General features: G+C 38.1%; 1 protein-coding gene across 17 annotated transcripts in view; it reads right to left on the reverse strand.

Annotated features, from left to right (window-relative positions):
• Window positions 1–22,154, reverse strand: part of ctrip (E3 ubiquitin-protein ligase ctrip) — a 322,022-nt gene that overhangs the window by 123,917 nt on the left and 175,951 nt on the right. For all 17 annotated transcript variants that reach the window (XM_067157963.2, XM_067157962.2, XM_067157961.2 and 14 more), the window contains 2 exons: window positions 4,610–4,804; window positions 2,943–3,131 (listed from right to left, as the gene is read on the reverse strand). In XM_067157963.2, coding sequence (XP_067014064.2) covers window positions 2,943–3,131; window positions 4,610–4,804 — 384 coding nt within the window. The remainder of the gene's footprint in view (window positions 1–2,942; window positions 3,132–4,609; window positions 4,805–22,154) is intronic.

Raw genomic sequence — 22,154 nt, forward strand, 5'->3', positions numbered from 1 at the left:
CGTTGTGTCAAGTCTGAAATTCTCTGAACTTTTCTTTCCTCTTTGCACTCCTTTCCAGACAAAATATACCAATTATACTTTCATCTACATTTACAGGCAAGCACGCTGTGCCATTCTCTGCAGCAAGGTGACAAGAGAAGCCTACAATGATTATGTTACTATTTTCCCGCTTCAAACATCCTGTCGCACCATTCTGTAATCCTACCATTACTGGAGCATTAACAGCACAAAGAGCTAGGCAGTTTTTTAATAGAATGCAGAATTTCTGAAAAGTTGAGAGCAAAAGATTGGCAATGTTAGCTCAAGTAGCATCCTCTTCTAAATCAGGCACAGAGAGTAGACAACTCTGAATTTCATTGAGTTCAGGCCTAAAAAAAATGTTACAACAATAGGACATTTTCAAGTCACTTTTATTGCTACCATCAGGAGCAACAGAAAATGTATTCACCAGCAAATGTGATACAATTTTCCCCCTTTCTTCCATGCACATATCTGTAACCGATAGCCACCATTTCCGTTATACCATACTCACATCGTGTAGCGATTTCTGAATCAGGAAATATTTTGTGAAACAAAGGCCCCGCGAGGTTGGGACATTTTACAGGTAGGTTATGTTCTATGATAAATGACTTAAAGCCCGGCATTTGTCACAGGAGTTACATCTTCGTTTTTACATGAAGAGTTCAGTTTCTTTCTACACAGTGGACACACTGATTATGTTTTTTCGTTTGCACAGGTCTGAGTATATCGCAGTTCCCGCCATGTGCAACTGAAAAATCACACCTACATACAGTTCAGAATGTGAACATTAGTCCCTTCTTGGATTCACTGAAATACGAAAAGTCCTCCCTGTGAGCACTTTTAAATTCTGCATCATAGTTCTTTTTCACAGTTTGGCCAAAACAAATATTAAGACAATCAACCAAGGAGCACTACTACGTGACATGACACGAGCCCTTATGCAGGTCCTGCCCCAGGTAGACGCCTATGGTGGGCTACTTCTGAAATTAGGTTATTCACTTGCGGACTTCGTTTCCAATTATTAAGCCATTTGAGTATTTGACTGTATTATAGACCAAATAGGAACACATGGCTGGCCACCATGCCCCATACTGCCATCCGGTTTTGATTATTTGAAATACTATCGACCAGCCATACTCAGCCATATATCGATAGAACGAGGAAACATGTAATAAAATAGAAATAAAATAGAACAAGGAAATGCGCAGGAGTTTAAAATAATACTAAAGATACTGAAAGTACTCTGAAAATCGAACAAAGAAAAATCGGGAACCTCATGAAAAGAGACCGGGGACAAGCATTACTGCAGACAACATTGTTGCCAATCGTGACATTATTGGTGAAGATCGGCGAATAAAAATTTATCAAATTGTTTTAGCCGTAGGAATAAGTTACGGGAACTCTATTTTGGAGAACTGTCTGCCAGGTGGGTTCCTCGTGTCAACCAGGAACAAAAATCATTATGCCAGGAAGTTAGAAACTCCTGTGTCGCTACGAGGAGGAAGGAGAGGCCAAAACACACCCATCTGCTGGAAAGGTGCTCACTTCTGGGACTCTGCGGGCGTTTTGCTGGTGGATTTTCTTCACAAACAAAGGATAATTATCGCGGCCAATCACTGTCGCCTTTTCGATGAAGCAAAAGCTGTATATCGCAACAAGCAACATCGGCAACCGATCCGGAACGTCATTCTTCTCCATGACGATGCAAGGCCGCATACTGCTGCTCTAACACAGTAAAAACTGGAGGAAATAAACTGGGCACCTCTGGAACACCCTCCATAAAGTCCAGATTTATTGCCCTGTGGCTACCATTTGTTTAGACCACTCAAGCAAGACAGCGGTGCACATGTCCTCCTTTCTATTAGAACAGCATGGAGAAAATGTATATCGAAGAAAGGACACTAAGTAGAAGAGTGATTTCTATACGTGTATTTTTTTTGGTTGATGAAATAAAAATTTAAAGACTAAGTTTTTTTTTAAAAACCTAACCACCCCGGCCCTAATAATGAGCATGAACTTACCAAAATTGGAGAAGAGATGTATTTGGAAGGAGCTAGTAAACTAGAGAGATCAGTTTACGAGGCATTTTTACACACAAAACTCTTTTACAATTAATGTTTTGGAGGAGGGAGAAAGAGGAAAATGCAGGTAAAGATTGCATTTAATTAACTACATCTCTGATGTAAATATACAATGGTAATAAAATCCAGCAGCACAACAAAGATGAAATTTCTACTTTTCAGACACTCCACTGTTGCAAGGTGGTGATTACAGTAGAACTCTGAAGCACGGCAAGGGCTTGCTTGGCCTGGGTCTTCCTCCCATAGAAATTAGCTCCAGTTGCTATGTAAAACAACCATATAGCTGTTCCTAGGACTGACTTAGAACGTTAAGAATCTCTTAACTACGGTATCACAGCACCTCAAATTTTCACTACCTAGAAAAGGATATTTAGAATACTAAAAAGAATCCTGCAAGAATTTCTTTAAACAGTTGCAAATTCTAGATTTGACTTTGCTAAAAGGCCAGAATACTCCAACATATATGGAACAATATGCTGTTGCAAGCTCAGCTACTTACACAGACAGCTTGGATATGATCTCAATGGGCTGAATCCACTGCTGCTTCATGACAATGCTATTAGCTGCTTAATCGCTAGTACAACACAGGAAAAAATTACATACATGAAATGATTCAAGCTGTCAATGCGTATTAATGTGTTACGAGTCCTTCACCATACTGTGAATTTAAATATCTCAGATCAGATTATGAACATACTGAAGAGGGAGAGGCAATGCAACATCCAGTCTCTTTAACAGGAATAGAAAATGAACTTACTAACCAGCTAACAAGATTCACTATGGATTCATCACAATGTAATTCCAATTCTCAATCAAATTATTCTCATGTAACAAACTTACTGGACACCCTGCAAAGACGTGTAGAAACATCCGCAGCCGATCATCGCGAGCACCCATCGGCCCATCAGGAGAAGCAACGAACTGGAGCAGAGCTCGAATTAGACCGCTGTGATTCACTTCAAACGGCGATATATCCGATTCAATCACAATGCTACGTAGTTCCTCCAAGGCCGTCAGGCTGTCACAGGGCTGAAAGCACAAAGAAATTGTAAGAAACTCCTCAAGGATAACACACAATCACACTAGTTGCCTTTGGCAGACTTTCTTTTTACGAGAAATCTAAGTTGAATCCCATGATCAAGCATGGTCAGAGTCCTACAACAATTAAGATTTTTTTTCAATGCTAAAAAGGAAATTTTTCTGGAACATAGTTTTTTAAATACCAGACATTTGAACATTATTTTATTACAAGTTGCTTTATGTCCGCCGGCACATTTAGGTCTTATGGCGACGATCGGATAGGAAAGGGTTCGGAGTGGGAATAAAGCGTCCGTGGCCTTAAGGTATAGCCCCAGTATTTGCCTGGTGTGAAAATGGAAAACCATGGAAAACCATCTTCAGGGCTGTCGACAGTGGAGCTCGTACCCACTATCCACGGAATACTGGATACTGGCCGCACTTAAGCGACTGCAGCTATTGAGCTCAGCCATTTGAACATTTACACTACTTTTCAAAGCATGAATTTGATTGTGTGTGTGACATTTCCAATATCAGAATAGAGGAATGAAATTTTTGAAGTTTTCCAAAAGTGAATAACTGAAAGATGGAAGTTGAAAGTTCTGCTAATATACGAATTCAAAATGTATTCTTTCCTTCTATCATTTCTAACATATTATAAAGAAGGCATCTTAATTGTTCATGCTGCATAGAAATACAGTTCTTTGGTATCATATTGTTCCGTAACAGTTTGATAAACGTTGACAAACATTGTTTACATTGCGCAAACTTGTCAATAAACGAGTTGGTGATATTATGAACAAGTAATTACAAATAATGGTGGTTCTAATAGTCCTCAACCCTACTCTGCATGATGGGATGATTCTGGCACATGATAAATATTTTTCTGCAACTATAGTAGCACAAGATAAAATGAACCTTCATTCATGATGAGACTAAGAAGGAAGATCTAAGTAACCGGGACAGGATTTATTTTCGTAAGTTTGGCAGCACTTCAGCGGCAGGAAATATCTGACTGTCTTCCAGAGCAGGAGGAAGATCAGTATTTCCTCTAAAATCATGTGCAATAAGAACATGAAATTGGATTCTTGTGCCACTAAAAAACAATCATACTGTTGCTGGTAAGACTTCTACTCATATTTAACTAAACTAAAAGAGCAGTTTGGTATTTGGTGTAGATTTTTTTTTTAGTTTGAGGAAGTAAATAATTTGTCCCATTGTGAAGTCTGGCCATTTGGTGGTATGATAAGGAAGGATGATAACTGTATGGCCACAGCTACCGTGTGCAAACATTTTATGGGTGAGTTTTTCACGAATAACAAATGTATCACCAGAGATCTTTTACAGACAGACACCATGCGACGTGAAGTGTCGAATGGACTTGACTTCGTATTCCTGCAAGCCAACGACACACTTAAAATATTTAACCTCATCTAAGAATACTTAATCGCAAAAACACACGTGAGTACTCAATACTGAACCATACGTACTGGACTCTGCAGTCTGTTTATAGCCTGAGTCAGACGAGACAGGACATTCATAGCTGGATGGGGAGGTCCGTTGCTCTCCGTCGAAGAGTAAGTCTCTACAAAAAGCAGGGCCTGCTCCCTGACCCACGTACGAGCCTTCTCTTTGTTGCCTGCAGTAAGGTTTGAGTTGCTTGCTGACTTGGACATGGAACATTCCTAGAACACACAAACATTTAGAGGTAAGACATTGGAGAATGACTATTGCAAGACAAAATGTTCATGCCAATAATATTGCATTGTAATTCCACAAAACTAGCAAAAATCTGTAAGAGAAGAAAAAAGGAACAAGAAAGAAATAGTAACAATAAATCAGTATGCCTTTGCTGGCGAGAAGTAGTGTTTACAGTGCATTATGTCTTCTGGTATGGGCTATATCAAATTTGTTACTTTCATTGACCTGTCTCAGTCTCATCCTTGGCTTTGACAATATTAAAGTGACTGAGGTATGAGTGACGCTAGTAATACCATTCCTTGTGCAGCCAGTCCCTGTTATGAATGGTGTGAAAATATCGCTCATAGGGTCGGTTGGTGCATGCATTTCAGTGTGCTTGGCAGACTGATTATGTAATAGGAACTGCTGGCTTGGTGAGGAAAGCAACGGGAAACTACGTCATTCCTCGTTTCCCTAGTACGCCTCTTCAGTGACGCCTAGGCTATTTATGACAGCTGTTGGCAGAGCTGCAGAGGATCAAACGAGCCTTCGGGCTGAATACCCAACATAGTACAATAATTCAGTGTAACTTGGTTAATTCAAATTTGTGATGAGATTGTCTGGCTGGAAGAGAAAAGCAGTGTAGAATCATGTTGCTACTGGAATCTGAACTGTAGATGTTGGAAAGCTAAGAAAAGGTTCAAGGTCTTGACCGCCTGACGTTATGTTCCCGGAATAGTCTTCTACACAGTGCACTTGAGTTTCAGTAACCTGAAAATGTGTAGGCTTAAGACCAGAACTTCACATGGAGATGAACATTCCACTGGCAACTGAAGACTTACAAGACACTGTAAGGATTTAAATGTCGAACAGACTTATTAGCTAAACTTCTACCTCATTCAGTAACTGCAGATTAATGCCTAGGCTTTGTTAACTAATCAGGAAATGCAGGCAGCCTTTGTTTGCAGTACAGAATGCTGTGACAGGATACCTACTTTTGTTCTTTAGTACAGCATTGAGGCCATATTGATTCATTTAAATTGTGAAGTATGTTACGGTTGCTTTTCCATTTTGTGTTTGTTTATAAGAAAACAGTACAAAACACTGCCTATAGCTCCGAGATCAAAATTATAAATGAAGTGGAAAAGGGTTTAGGAAAAGGGTAAAGACTGCAAAGAATACTGGCATTTTTCCAAATAAATTATCTACTTACACAAAAAAAGGATTTTGAATAGTTCATGTGTGCAGGGAGTGGAAGTGAAACTGACCAAAGAGTCATTCAAATTTGAGGTCAATTCAAATTCTGGACTCTTCAGGTTCAAAATAACCAAATAACCAAATTCTACTGTGACAAGCTTTGTGTGGCCTCAGCTATCATGTACCTGCATTTTCACTCCACACCATTTAGCCAAGACTCGACTGTCAACTGGCAACGTCCTTGCAACAATTTTTTTTAGATCGGCGAGGCAATTTGCCGATTGATTTTTTGAATGAGTGACACACAATCAATGCTGCTTACTACAGCGAGCTGTTGAACAAGGCGAGGGTTGCATATCGCCGCAAAATACAAGATCAACTGATTCAACAGGTCATCCCCCACCACGACAATGCGCGGCCCTGCAGCTCTGTGTCCAGGCTACAGGAAATGCACTGAAGTACATTTGATCAACCTCCTCACAGCCGGGACTTATTGCCCTGCAATTTCCATTTGTTGGGACCACTTAAAAGAAGCTCTAGGAGGGCAATGATTTGAAGATGACGAGAGTATGAAAGACTGTGTGCAACGGGCTGGTGACACGACCCTGTTCTTTTTATGATGCGGGCATCAAAAAGCTGCCAATATGCTGGGACAAATGAATTTCCAAAGCAGGAAACTACGTGGAAAAATAAATTGTAATTGCCTTGTGTTTTTCAATTAATGAATTTAAATAAAAAAAAATTATATTTGATCCCCCACCCCTGTAGCATTGGCAATTGTAGGGTTAAATATGATGTATGAGGGCAGTTTTCTTCCATCTGCACTTACACGAAGTATACCTGTACACCTTCGCTTCTCATTCCTTCCAGTTATAGCGATGACGTTGGACACACCTTTTTAATTTACAATATAATCAAGCAGCATTTCAAAGAAAATTGATAACTGGCCTCCACTGCCTATTCGTGAAAGAATGTAAGAGTTTTGCTTGTGTAAATTGATCACATATTTGTGTAAATCCAAAATTTTATCTTCATAATCTGTTGGAAGACACTGCGTGATGACAGTTTTTCTTCGGAAACTACAGCCATAATGAACATAAAATCGCGAAAGCCATCCACGAATAGCTTTGAATCCCGTAACACTTAGTTCTTTTGCGATCGATAGTTTTAAGTTGGCACATTTAACTCGTAATGGCACATCCGAATTATCTTTTCGTCGATATATGCACGTAACCTTGCTTCAATCTCAGGAAACTTCGCTTTCTGTCCATGAAATGCCCAGCGATTACTACTGGTTTGTATGTTATAGACAAGAAAGTTTCCACCTTTTCAATACAAATTTATTTATATAAAAATTCAATCTACAGTACCGGTTTCTACCTTTTTACATACGGTCATCTTCAGCTGTACACTATTACCTTCACATAAGTCAAGTTTTATTGATTTGCCTTGTCCATTATAAAAGTCATGATATAGAGTATGTCTTACGTTCTAATTGGGCATGTTTAAAGTTAAAATTGACTATACATACAATCTAAAATAATTGTGGTTGAATCTTTTTAGGCCTAAAAATCGTGTAGGTGAATTATTATTAAATATACAGGTACATTATTATTTTTAAAATATATGGTACAAGTTGAATGGCATGTTAAAATATACAGTTCATGTTAAAATCTGTAACAATAATAGGAACACTTTGTTAAAATTGAGTTTGGCGTCTTGCATTCGTCGAATTTTCTTGTTTTTCCAGTATGAATGGAGAATGTCTGTATTCCATTCGTGAGCAGTGTTCTTATTTTAGTCCTACTATAAATTATGCTTATTCATTGGTTTGATTGATGGACTTCTTCAATTGTTAATAACAAGTTTGATGTATGGCCAGAGGTAGTTATGTGCAGCTGTGATCAAATATTGCCAGAAGTATTGGATCTAGTATATTTTTCGGTAAGTGTCAAATGCAGTATGGTGGGTCTTTTCTGATCTATAGTTGCTGATATGCGTCTGTAAGAAACAAAAGATAGAACTAAGAATTTATGATCTGAAGAATGCTTGTTTGTGTGTGTGTTTCCAGTAGAATACTTACTATTGCTGCTGTGGTTGAGATGTGCTAGCTTTGGCTGCCTGGCGTGTACTGTATCATGTTCTTTTGGTGCTAGTGTCCGCTGCTGCAAGGGGAATGGAGGGGTGGGTGGGGAGAGTTATTGTCGTAGGAGTAGGAGTGGAGTTGGGCGTATCGATTATCTGCACAATGGTGTGTGTTGAACGTTGAATGAATAAGCATACATCAATATACCGATCCTAATTACAATATAAACGAAAGTACAGAAAAAACCAACACTATATTCAACAAAGCCACCGCCCCCCCCTTAAAAAACTATTATCTTAAAATAATCAACAAACAACGTTCAACACACGCCATTGCGCAGATAATCGATACGCTCAACTCCCTCTCCCTGCTATCATATATCATATCGTTCATTTCATCTCTAACTCCTCCGATGAGGTTGACGTCAGGAAGGGCATCCGGCCATAAAAACCCCCCACGACAGATTCATCTCACGTCATACCCGACCCCGTAGGAAAATGGGACAAAGGTTGGACAAACGTTCAGGTAAATACGGTATATCCCTATAATGCCCGGCATGACAAATTTGTAACGCGACTTTCAGATGCTATCAAAAGCTATAATACATCTCTCTTATTCTTAATGCCCAGTGTAACACATGTCACACAGTCATGAACACAGTCTGGTGGATATTTTCTTCAACTGTGGTCCGGGAAGAATAAAAGAGATGTATTATAGCTTCTGATAGCATCTGAAAGTCGTGTGACAAATTTGTCATGCCGGGCATTATAGGGATATACTAGTACTTCTACTAATACACTCAAAATCACATTTTTCATCTTGAACTGTAGAGGCTTTGAAAAAGGTGAAGTGGGAAGTAAATGAGTAAGTTCATTGCTTGGCAGAGGAAGGAAGCAATAGAATATCGTAGCGCTTAATAGGCCATTGAAAAAAGCAATGGGCAGGGGTCAAAAAACACAGGGTGCCCAGTCGCCATCGTGCCTGATTTTTCAAATTCGGTTTTGAAAAGTTATTTTTCAAAAGCCAAGGTTTCCTAACATATACAATACCTCCATGCCTTTGCTGGCGAGATGTAGTGTTTACAGTGCATTATGTCTTCTGGTATGGGCTATATCAAATTTGTTACTTTCATTGACCTGTCTCAGTCTCATCCTTGGCTTTGACAATATTAAAGTGACTGAGGTATGAGTGATGCTAGTAATACCATTCCTTATGCAGCCAGTCCCTGTTATGAATGGTGTAAAAATATCGCTCATAGAGTCTGTTGGTGCGTGCATGTCAGTGACCAGTAATAGGAACTGCTGGCTCGGTGAGGAAAGCAACGAGAAACTACCTCACACCTCGTTTCCCTAGTACGCCTCTTCAGTGACGCCTAGGCTATTTATGATAGCTGTTGGCGGAGCTGCAGAAGATCAAACCAGCCTTCGGGCCGAATACCCAATGTACATACAATACCTCCACTTTATAAAGTAACAAGTTGTATGGTGTTTGATGAGTTTTCTGTAGCTCATATATTCTAATATCTGCATTAAACATTTTCATTGCTTTTGGCAGTCTTGAATTCTGTAATTGGTGCTTCATACCTTGGAACTTGATCTCTCAGTTCTGTGGGAGAGTTACACAGCGATCACGAAAGACATAACCCGTCAAACAAGTAGACTTTCATGTGGACATATAATAAATGGAGTTCCATTACAGATGATCAGTTATCGGCAGCCGAGTACAAGGATCAGACAAGAGTTGTGGTGAAATGCAGAGAACTACAACATTAAATAATTCCACAAACACTACATTACCGGCTTCCTTCCCATGACTAGCTGTTCCTAAACTATTGCCGCCAAAGCAGATCTGACTGATTCCCGTGGAACTCATTTAAAACATACGGAATGACTTGTTTATCAGTTCTTGTATTTTCACTGAATATTATTTATAATTTCAATTTTATTACAGAGTCCTGGTATTGAACGGTCTGCACTTTAGAAATACAGTTTTCATTCCTGTGCGGTTGTGGAAAATTAGCAATGTTGCAACAGACATCGAAGCCTGCAAACTTGGAAGCCATTTAATGCTGGTGATACATTGCAGTCTGTTAAGCTGGGTATCGACTGCGCGCGGCAATATTCGTTGCTTTGACTCGCGAAGTCTATACCATGTTGCCTCGCGCGGCAAGATGAACACTGCCGCGCTCGAACTTGGCGCGGGTCGAGCCAAATCGGAGCGGTCTTTTGTCCCGCGGCAAAGGGATTTCAGTGCACTGTATTCGTTCAGTTGAGACCGGTGTTGGGGTGGTTCTACCGCGGTGAAATAGAGAATGAACACTGCTGACACAGCTGTATAAATGTAAAGAGATCTTGTGGAATCCTAAAAGTGCTAGTTATCACAACACAAAGTATGTGCGAGGACACATGGAAGGACATAGGTGAGTAAATGAAAATGCCAGTTCAAGAGTTGAAGAACATCACAACTTTATTGGCGTCATACAGAAGAGAAAAGACTCTCATAACTGGATCTGGTACGTACATATTTATTAAACTGACTTACAGTACACCACTCATGTTATATGCAATTATGCTAATGCACTAATCCTGTCTTGTTTATTTACAGATGCAGGTACTGTTTACGTATCCAAGTGGTTTGCTCTCAAGGAATTAGACTTCATGGCCGACAAAAATACAATCACGTGCCGCGCTCGACTCTGGCATCACAAACATGGTGTTAGGCGTAACACAACCGATAGAGTTTGCCGCCCTCGAACAGATACGCGCGGCAGCCTCGCGCAGTCCATACCCAGCTTTACATGTTTTACATTTGTGTTTTAGAGTAGAGCCTCGATAATTCAAAATCGGTTCATTCAAAATGCCACCTAATTCGAAGAATCTCTCATTCCCGGAAACATGAGGTACAGTTTTGCATGTATTTAAATTGTTTAATTCGAAATATGGATAATTCAAAATTCGAAGAACAATATCAGTCCCATTATCGAAATTCAGACTTTTAATTCAAAACTGTCTTGCATTTTGTTAAAAATAATATTTTACGGCGTAACTTCAATTCAAAATTTCCCCGCATCACGGCAGAACGAGTCTTCCGGAACATCTTTCCGAACATTAACTTAGGTATACCTACAGCGTGCTGCTTCAGAGTTGCCCAGTTCTAATGAAATCATAGTTCTTTTGTATTCTTCGAGTTATTCATTTTACCTAAGAATTTCATTTTTGTCCGTATTGAACTGAGAATGGATGATAGGAAAACTTAAAGCGGTCCACCTTTTCAATACAAAAATGTTATAGTTTATTTATAACATGTATTTGCACTTGGAACTAGTTTCAACGCTGTTTTGCGTCATCATCAGCCAAAATGTGGGAAATAGGCCAGCATGTAGGCATTTATATTACACAAGGCGTTACATTAAACAATACACATCTTGCAAGGAGATAAAAACAGGGACGAATATAGAAACAAATGAATCGTTGAGAAAGCAATAGTTATACATATTAAAAATAACCTTAACCACACATCTTGCAGTGCGAAAGTGTTCTTCTTGAATGATTCCTGAATATAAAACACACGCGCACACATTTCTGAAGAGCCAGCAGGCAGGACAAAGTAAAGTGAAACCTTAAGAGTTCTTCTGAGAAGAGTTCATTTTTTCTATGTTCCGACTAACTAATGAAGTCTCCCTTGAGTTCCTGATAAACATACACAACAGGAAATTCTCCTTCACTCTCAACAATAGCTATAAAGACCAACGGTAAAATTTCATTTTAAATATTGTGCAGAGACGTGAAAGCATGATCTTGAACATGATATAACTCCTTCATATAACCCAATTTTTTACACAAGGTGTTACATTACATAATACACATCTTACGAGGAGATAAAAACAGGGACGAATGTAGAAACACATGCATCGTTGAGAAAGCAAAAGTTATACATATTAAAAATAAGCTTAACCACACAACTTGCAGTGCGAAAATATTTGCCTTGAATGATTCCTGAATACAAAACGCACGCGCACACACTTCTAAAGAGCCAGCAGGCAGGAAAAAGTAAGGTGAAACCTTAAGAGTTCTTCTGAGAAGAGTTCATCATTCTTTCTATGTTCCGACTAACTAATGAAGTCTCCCTTGAATTCCTGATAAACATACACAACAGGAAATTCTCCTTAACTCTCAACAATAGCTATAAAAGACCAACGGTAAATTGTATTTTAAATACTGTGCAGAGATGTGGAAGCATGATCTTAACTTCTTCATTTAACCACCTTTGAAAGTCTCTCTCTATATTACATAGCTTCATTAACACACCATTCTGTAGATGCACAAAATAATCCTGTAATCTTCACAGGTCCGGTATTCAGCTCGACAAGAATATAAAATCCTCGTAAGATGTGTATTGTTTAATGTAACACCTCGTGTAAAAAAATTGGGTTAAATGAAGGAGTTATATAATGTTCAAGATCATGCTTTCACGTCTCTGCACAATATTTAAAATGAAATTTACCGTTGGTCTTTATAGCTATTGTTGAGAGTGAAGGAGAATTTCCTGTTGTGTATGTTTATCAGGAACTCAAGGGAGACTTCATTAGTTAGTCGGAACATAGAAAAAATGAACTCTTCTCAGAAGAACTCTTAAGGTTTCACCTTACTTTTTCCTGCCTGCTGGCTCTTCAGAAATGTGTGCGCGTGTGTTTTGTATTCAGGAATCATTCAAGACGAATATTTTCGCACTACAAGATGTGTGGTTAAGGTTATTTTTAATATGTATAACTTTCCCTGTTTTTATCTCCTTGTAAGATGTGTATTGTTTAATTTCCTGTTGTGTATGTTTATCAGGAACTCAAGGGAGACTTCATTAGTTATTCGGAACATAAAAAGAATGATGAACTCCTCAGAAAAACTCGTAAGGTTTCACCTTACTTTTACCTGCCTGCTGGCTCTTTAGAAGTATGTGCGCATGCGTTTTGTATTCAGGAATCATTCAAGGCAAATATTTTCACACTGCAAGTTGTGTGGTTAAGCTTATTTTTAATATGTATAACTTTTGCTTTCTCAACGATGCATGTGTTTCTACATTCATCCCTGTTTTTATCTCCTCGTAAGATGTGTATTATTTAATGTAACACCTTGTGTAAAAAAAATTGGGTTATATGAAGGAGTTATATCATGTTCAAGATCATGCTTTCACGTCTCTGCACAATATTTAAAATGAAATTTTACCGTTGGTCTTTATAGCTATTGTTGAGAGTGAAGGAGAATTTCCTGTTGTGTATGTTTATCAGGAACTCAAGGGAGACTTCATTAGTTAGTCGGAACATAGAAAAAATGATGAACTCTTCTCAGAAGAACTCTTAAGGTTTCACTTTACTTTGTCCTGCCTGCTGGCTCTTCAGAAATGTGTGCGCGTGTGTTTTATATTCAGGAATCATTCAAGAAGAACACTTTCGCACTGCAAGATGTGTGGTTAAGGTTATTTTTAATATGTATAACTTTTGCTTTCTCAACGATTCATTTGTTTCTATATTCGTCCCTGTTTTTATCTCCTTGTAAGATGTGTATTGTTTAATGTAACGCCTTGTGTAATATAAATGCCTACATGCTGGCCTATTTCCCACATTTTGGCTGATGACGCAAAACAGCGTCGAAACTAGTTCCAAGTGCAAATACATGTTATAAATAAACTATAACATTTTTGTATTGAAAAGGTGGACCGTTTTAAGTTTTCCTATCATCCATTTATTCATTTCACTTTTAAGTTTAAGTGTGCAGTTATAAACTTCGAAGTTGTTATATTTATACTGTGTTTTAATTCATTGTTACAGTAGTTTAGTTTAGGGTACATGAGTTCCAATTTTGCACTGCAAGATGGCTAAGCGTCAGTATTCTCTCTTTTTTTTTTTTTTTCGTCGCACCGACACAGATAGGTCTTATGGCGATGATGGGACAGGAAAGGGCTAGGAGTGGGAAGGAAGCGGCCGTGGCCTTAATTAAGGTACAGCCCCAGCATTTGCCTGGTGTGAAAATGGGAAACCACGGAAAACCACCTTCAGGGCTGCCAATAGTGGGATTCGAACGTACTATCTCCCGGATGCAAGCTCACAGCCGCGTGCCTCTACGCGCACGGCAAACTCGCCCGGTCGTCAGTATTCTTCCACGACATTGAGCGAGAAAGTGAAAATTATAAGGGAGGTTGACAAACGAAAAAAAATATATAAGTAATAATAATAAATGTTTCCACCTTTTCAATACTACAATATATTCACAAAATTATCCTTTCTATAAAATGATTGCTGAAGCCGTTGAATTTTGCGATTCCGCGGATTGTGTTGAGTTCGTTTTTTAGATCTTTATTGGACATATGCTGAAGGCTCGGTGAACTAGGCTGTTGTATGTGGCTCGTTTGTGGGACTGGGGGTGCACTGAATCTTGGCGAATGGTGCAGGCTGTTTGAGTGGGTTTTCTGAAAATTTTGTAACTGAAAGAATCTGAGTTTCTAGTGATGGTTAAATCTAGAAAGTTGATTTTTTGATTTGATTCGGATTCTAGTGTGAATTTGATATGAGGATCAATATTGTTGAGTCTTAAGAGGGTGGTGGGTGCGTTAATTGATTTCTCATTCATGATTACAAAGACATCCAAAAGAGAATGTTTTCGAATTCGTTGTCAATTTTGGTGTATTCGAGGAAGTCCAGGTATATTTCTGCTAAGATACCTGAGGCCGGTGACCCCATTGCCAAACCATTTTGTTGATATATGACATTGTCAAAAGTGAAGAAGTTATTGTCGATGATAAGTTTTAATATTGTGATAAAGTCTTGTATCTCTAGTTTGCTTAAGTGGCTGTTTTTGTTTAAATTGTTTATAATTATCGGAATTAATTTTGATACTTGTATGCTTGGGTACATGTTTACAATATCGAAAGAGTGGATGGAGTGATTCGGTTGCAAATTGAACTTGTTTAGTTTTTCTACTAGCTCAGATGTGTTTTTAATAGACTTTTTGGATAAGAATTGATAATTTTTTCTTAAGAAACATTGGATGAATTGTGATATTCTGTATAAGGGGCTCGGTCTATAGTTGATAATTGGCCGGATGGGAATTCCGGTTTTGTGAATTTTGGGAAGAGCTTTAGCAGTGGGGAGTCCTGGGTTCATATGTATGAGTTTGGATTTTTCCTGTTCGGTAAATAAAAATGAAGTGTTTTTAAGAATTTGTTTAAGTAGTTTTTGAATTTTTTGGGTGGGGTCTTTTTTGATTATGGAAAATGAGCTGTCTGTGAAAAAGGTTTTTGTTTTTTCAATATATACTTTTTTATCCATTATAACTGTTGCATTGCCTTTGTCAGCTTTGGTTAAAAAAGTATATATTGAAAAAACAAAAAACTTTTTCACAGACAGCTCATTTTCCATAATCAAAAAAGACCCCACCCAAAAAATTCAAAAACTACTTAAACAAACTCTTAAAAACACTTCATTTTTATTTACCGAACAGGAAAAATCCAAACTCATACATATGAACCCAGGACTCCCCACTGCTAAAGCTCTTCCCAAAATTCACAAAACCGGAATTCCCATCCGGCCAATTATCAACTATAGACCGAGCCCCTTATACAGAATATCACAATTCATCCAATGTTTCTTAAGAAAAAATTATCAATTCTTATCCAAAAAGTCTATTAAAAACACATCTGAGCTAGTAGAAAAACTAAACAAGTTCAATTTGCAACCGAATCACTCCATCCACTCTTTCGATATTGTAAACATGTACCCAAGCATACAAGTATCAAAATTAATTCCGATAATTATAAACAATTTAAACAAAAACAGCCACTTAAGCAAACTAGAGATACAAGACTTTATCACAATATTAAAACTTATCATCGACAATAACTTCTTCACTTTTGACAATGTCATATATCAACAAAATGGTTTGGCAATGGGGTCACCGGCCTCAGGTATCTTAGCAGAAATATACCTGGACTTCCTCGAATACACCAAAATTGACAACGAATTCGAAAACATTCTCTTTTGGATGTCTTTGTAATCATGAATGAGAAATCAATTAACGCACCCACCACCCTCTTAAGACTCAACAATATTGATCCTCATATCAAATTCACACTAGAATCCGAATCAAATCAAAAAATCAACTTTCTAGATTTAACCATCACTAGAAACTCAGATTCTTTCAGTTATAAAATTTTCAGAAAACCCACTCAAACAGCCTCCACCATTCGCTAAGATTCAGTGCACCCCCAGTCCCACAAACGAGCCACATACAACAGCCTAGTTCACCGAGCCTTCAGCATATGTCCAATAAAGATCTAAAAAACGAACTCAACACAATCCGCGGAATCGCAAAATTCAACGGCTTCAGCAATCATTTTATAGAAAGGATAATTTTGTGAATATATTGTAGTATTGAAAAGGTGGAAACATTGATTATTATTCTCAGTTCAATACGGACCAAAAACATGAAATTCATAACCATCAACGAAAAAAAAAACTGAAATAGCTACAGGAAATCCTGTGTCCATGCTTTCAACGTTTTTAAGAAAATCATGAGAGCACAGAAGCTTAAGAAATGCAGGGTGTAAATACAGCAGAACGAATGTGCATTCAAGGAGCTATAAAACACTGATTTGGAAGTGGAATTGACAGTAGTTTCAGCATGTTCGAGTGAACAATATCCCTGTTGATGATGAGATTATTAAGGGGAACGCAAATGAACTGGCACTAAAGATGGAGCTCGAGTTTGTGCTCAAACGGGTGGCTTCAGCGCTTTAAGGAACGGCACCAATATCACGTGGCAGGCAGTGCGCAGAGAAGCAGAATCAGTGAACACTAGAGATGCAGACAGTCGACGAGAAAGCGTGGCTCACAATCAATTCGTATGCACCAAACAATATCTTCAACGCCGATGAGACTGCATTGTTTTTTTCATGCCGAACCCAAATGGACTTATGGTTTTAAAGGAAAGAAGTGCCATGGCACGAATTCTTGCAAGGATAAGGTCACAGTCTTTCTGTGCTACAATGCGGACGGAAGCGAGAGACAACATGAACATTTCTTTTAGAACTAACAATAGAAATTTGGATATTTTACACAACTCTAAATCACTAAATAAATCTAATGCTTTTTCTAAATCTGAAGTGTACAGATTCAAATGTAACAACTGCAACTCCTCCTACATCGGACAAACTGGCCGCAACTTCTATATCAGATACTCCGAACATATCAACGCCATTAAATACAATAGATTCTGCACCATAGGACAACACATACAAGACTCCAACCATAGTTTCACCAATATTGAAAAAGACATGAAAATACTTAAAATCATAAACAAAGGCCCCCCTCTTAAACACTACTGAAAATTGCTTTATTCACCTTGATCAATACTTCAACCCTAATTTCAATTTAAAAGACATTTCTGAAAAACCCGATATCCTTTTCGACTTCCTAATTATTCTTCTCAAAAATTCTAAATTTCAAAACCCCAATTCTATTTTCCATGCCTTACAAAGTTCCTACCCACATTTTCTACCTCCAATAACCCACCCTCCTAAACCACCCTAAACTACCCCTCCATCTTATCTTATTCTTCCTCAACACCATTTAACTTCAATTTCTTTTATTCTTCTCTTATTCCACTATTCCTTTTCCTCAATTAATTTATTCTATCTTTTCTTTTAAAAAAAATCAATTCCACCTTCATTTCGGTTCTTCTCATTCATACTCAACTCCTGCCTTGCGCCGACTTCGACTACTTCAATCAAGATCTGAATTTTTTTAGTTTTAAAAATTGCGCACTGTGCATATACGTTTTCATTTGTTTCTATATTTACTATATTTTTTTCTCTTCACAATTGTTTTTTCACGTCAACTGTTCTAAGAATTCCATAGGAGCACAATTACTTATTCAATTATATTGAATTGCATTATATTTATCTGTATCCTTACTTTCCCGCGACCGAGGAAGATACTGGATCGTCAATCTATTCTCCATTTTACTTTGGTATTTGAAACCACAATGCCTGATGTTGAATGTGTCGCGCTGATCACCGGGAGCTAGCAAGTTGCTTCAATGGATTTACTCGTCTTCAACTCCTGCACGATTATGGATCTTCGTATGTGTTCGATTGTGATGTGACTGTGCCTGACAGTGTTTAAAAACTGGCTCATTTAACCGTTCTCCGCTATTTGTAATCATTGTGGGACTTTGCCTAGCGGCTGCGTGTGCCATGCTGCTGCTCAGAGAATTGCGCACTGTTTTCTTTTGAGTGACTTGCATTTTACTTCCGAGTTTTACAGTGTCTCCCCCGTTCATTTTTATACCGCCTCTTCTGTGATAGTACATATATCACACCCCCGAATTATACGTAGAAGGTAGAGATATTATTGTCAGTATTCGATTTATTATTATTATTATTATTATTATTATCGGTATTTCATTTGTATGTTTTGTCATTTATATTTATAAGCTGGAAGATATCCACATATGTAGGTATGAGTAATTTGTTTTGCACGAGTGGGAAAACATTGCTTTAATAACTCTGGTAATTTGAATGAGTCATCTGGCTACCCCAGTGTTTGTTGATGTACTTGTGTCAGGAAATTCCATTAGTCATGTATATATCCCAGCCTTATGATGAGCTTCTTGTTGTACCAGGGAAATTTGATGATTCATGTAAAACTCCCGAGTGTTTGTTTATAACTTGGGAGAAAGAAGAGGTTTACTCATGATTGCCTGGCAAGCACCAATCCAGACGTATCATCTGAGAGGAGGGGGATGTTGATGTCTATAAAGGTTGATCATACGGTGGCAACCAGGGACATTGTAAGGGACATTGTAAAGGATTGAGAAGGAAGACAACTACTACAACTACAAGCAGTAACACTGTATGAAGGAACGACAACTGACACACTGTACGGGAAGGAAGTGGTGCTGATACACGGTACTGGAGTGACACGGCTGCAATGGACTGGACTTCAAACGTTCGTGGAGCGTAGTCTTCTTATGTTTGTGGAAAGTGGCTGATTGTGGAGAGTGCTTGCGCATTAAGTATTGTAGCACTTGTGGCGGCCTAACATCATATGTTGGTGAAAGCTATCTCAGACTTTCCATAATTTATGTTGAGGATCGAAAGACGTGTGTATATATCTTTACAACAAGTGTCAAAATATGTGAACACAGTAGTACAAGGTACAGTATCTGTGTGATGTGATAACTGCCAATTATGAGAATCGGTAAGTCGAATTGATATAGAGACAGTGAAGGGTATTTATCTTCAACATGTACATTGTTCATCGGACTATTTACAAATGGTAGCTTAGTTCTCGCTTTCGTTTTCCCACGATTTTCATTATTATTGTTGTTGTTGTAAATATGGAGTCTTCCAGCAATATTTTATGTGTGTATTATATGTATAATGTTGTATGTTGATGAGGTGCTCATGCACAGAATTTGTTAAGAATATAGTTAGCTATTTTAGAATTAGTGTTATTGATGAACCTAGGTGCAGTTCCTACCTAATTAGTCGTTTTCAGGAGGTTAGGTAAGGCCTGCAGCAGATGTACCAATACGCAGCATTATGTACACGCCCTGGGATATACAGTTTATCATGCTCTCATCTAAATTCGAGGGATCCATTCTGGTGAACTCTGGCGCCCATACTACGGACATTTCGGTTAATTATGCTTATTAATTTTATTAAGTTTTGAGTAATTTTATTTATATATTTTTATTCATGATTTTATTTATTATTATCATCAAAAAGTTACACTTCTACTGATCCAGAGTGTACTTGATCTTTTATTTCCTTTTCCTATGTATTGTTTTTCATGTTTTAATCGGCTGATGATGACCTGGACTAGGGTCGAAACCGGTACCATTTCTACTTATTATTAAATGGGAATGTAATTTCTTATTCTTTTGTATTGAAAAGGTTGAATCTCTTAATCAATTATTTCAATTTTAACTGAAACACTACCAAATGCGACAAATGTTATGGAAGTGTAGTTTGAACCTTTCACTCGAACAGAAATAGATAAAGCAATTAAGAACACTCAGAACAATAAAGCATGTGGACCAGATGAAATTTACTATGAACACATCAAAAGCACGGCGCCATACTTTTTAGACCTATGGAAGGACATCTTTAACGAATGCCTGAAACAAGGTACAGTGCCAAAAATCTGGCGGCAAGCCACGCTGAAGTTGTTGTATAAAGGTAAAGGAGATATTGAAGATCAGAATGCATACAGGGGCATAGCATTAGAATGTACAGCCTTCAAAATCCTAACCAGTCTCCTGAATAACCGCCTATACAAGATGATAGAGAAATTCATCACTGAAGAGCAGTTTGGTTTCACCAAGGGCAAATCGACTTTGCACGCTGTGAAATGTTTTTTGGACGAAATTGAGGAAGCCCTGAGGAATCCGAGAGGAAAGTTCCATGTGACCTTCGTGGACTTTACCAAGGCATTTGACCTCATAAGCACATCCATGATGATAGAAAAGCTGGAAGGGTACATAGGGGAATATCACATCACAAGAATTATTATAGTTCAGTTATTATGAGTTTCGACTTTACGTTTGAGCGCTGCCTTTTGGCGGAGGGTAAGTGAATTAATCAACTGCCAATCATAGGCAGCCGATCGCTCCGAAAGAGCACGTTAAATTCCAGTTCCAGTTAGCGGTGTTATCTATTTAGTGTAACCACGTCCTATCAGCTGTGTGTTGTATTGTGCTCAGTTCTTTTGGCAGTCTTTGTGTGCCTTTGTGCTAGGCTGTTCGTTTATATTTCGTAGTGTAGAGTTTATAGATTCATTGTTTAGTATTTTTTAATACTATAGCCCGTTATACTGTAGTGAATAGTGTGCAACAATGTACAACAGTGATCTAGTTTATATAGTAGCTTAGTTTAATATTTTGTTCGGTATTTATATAATAGGTTAATTTTAGGCCCGTATGTGAATTTCATATTCTGTCACGTTGGCGCCTACATCTAAGGATGAAGCTCCCAAGAGAAGAAAGCCATTCGGACGCGGTACTCCACTAAGGAGCCAGGTCCAGGAAATTGTTTGCAATTGCCATTTGGGCCCAAGTGAAGGATTATGTAGCTGAGAAAAAACGACTTCACAGTTTCGGAAGTTGAAAGACATTTTCAAAGCCGCAGGCCGTATAAGTGCGGAGGACTGGAGCAACGTTGCGAGACACACAAAATCTGAGATGATTAAAGCTTGGGAGAAATAAAGCCTCACAGATGATTATGTTCAAGACTTCATTATCTCTTTAGGGTCAGATGAGAGTGAAACCTCAACAGATGACAAAGCCAATTGCAAGTAATCAGCTTCATTTTCTGTATCAAAATCTAATCACAGGGAGTTACAATAATTGAAAATCTTCCACCTTTTTGATACTTTTTATTTGCTTTTTAGCAAATTTTTATTTGTAAACAGTACATGTTTCGTTCTCACTTGGGAACATCTTCAGCTGTTGTTAAGCTTAGGTGAATCGCTAAGTTTTTGAACACGTTATTTGCAAGTACAATGATTCTCTTAAAGACTACTAGAATACAAATTAAATTAAAATGATGTTAAAACAATGTGGGTGTTAATGGGTTAATGAAATGAGACTGGATGATTACATAGTTGGTCAGCTTAAAAACTATATCTATTCATTGGAATAGTTGTTAAAAGTTTCACTCTGTTACGTTAAAAATGTCTGTCTTCCGGTTAAAAGGTTTGGCTTCATGACACTGTTCAAACTGTTGTTGAATGCTTTTTCTTTCACTCCTTCCAGGTAAGCTGCTATTTATTATGAGCTTGCTTAAAGTGCCCGAAATTGAGTCTAATGTAGATTGCTGATTGCTGGTCAATCAATTTTTGGGAAGGGAGCTTCGCCTCAATTTCTTGCTATTGTTAGACTCCAATTCTACTGTGACCCTGGAGGGGGAATGTTTGATGCTGCTTTACGTCTAGTATAGTAATGAGGTTTTACTCTCACCTGACCCTAAAGAGATAATGAAGTCTTGAACATAATCGTCTGTGAGGCTTTATTTCTCCCAAG

The sequence above is a fragment of the Anabrus simplex genome, chromosome 14 (genome assembly GCF_040414725.1).
Source record: "Anabrus simplex isolate iqAnaSimp1 chromosome 14, ASM4041472v1, whole genome shotgun sequence".
Taxonomy (NCBI): Eukaryota; Metazoa; Arthropoda; class Insecta; order Orthoptera; family Tettigoniidae; genus Anabrus; species Anabrus simplex.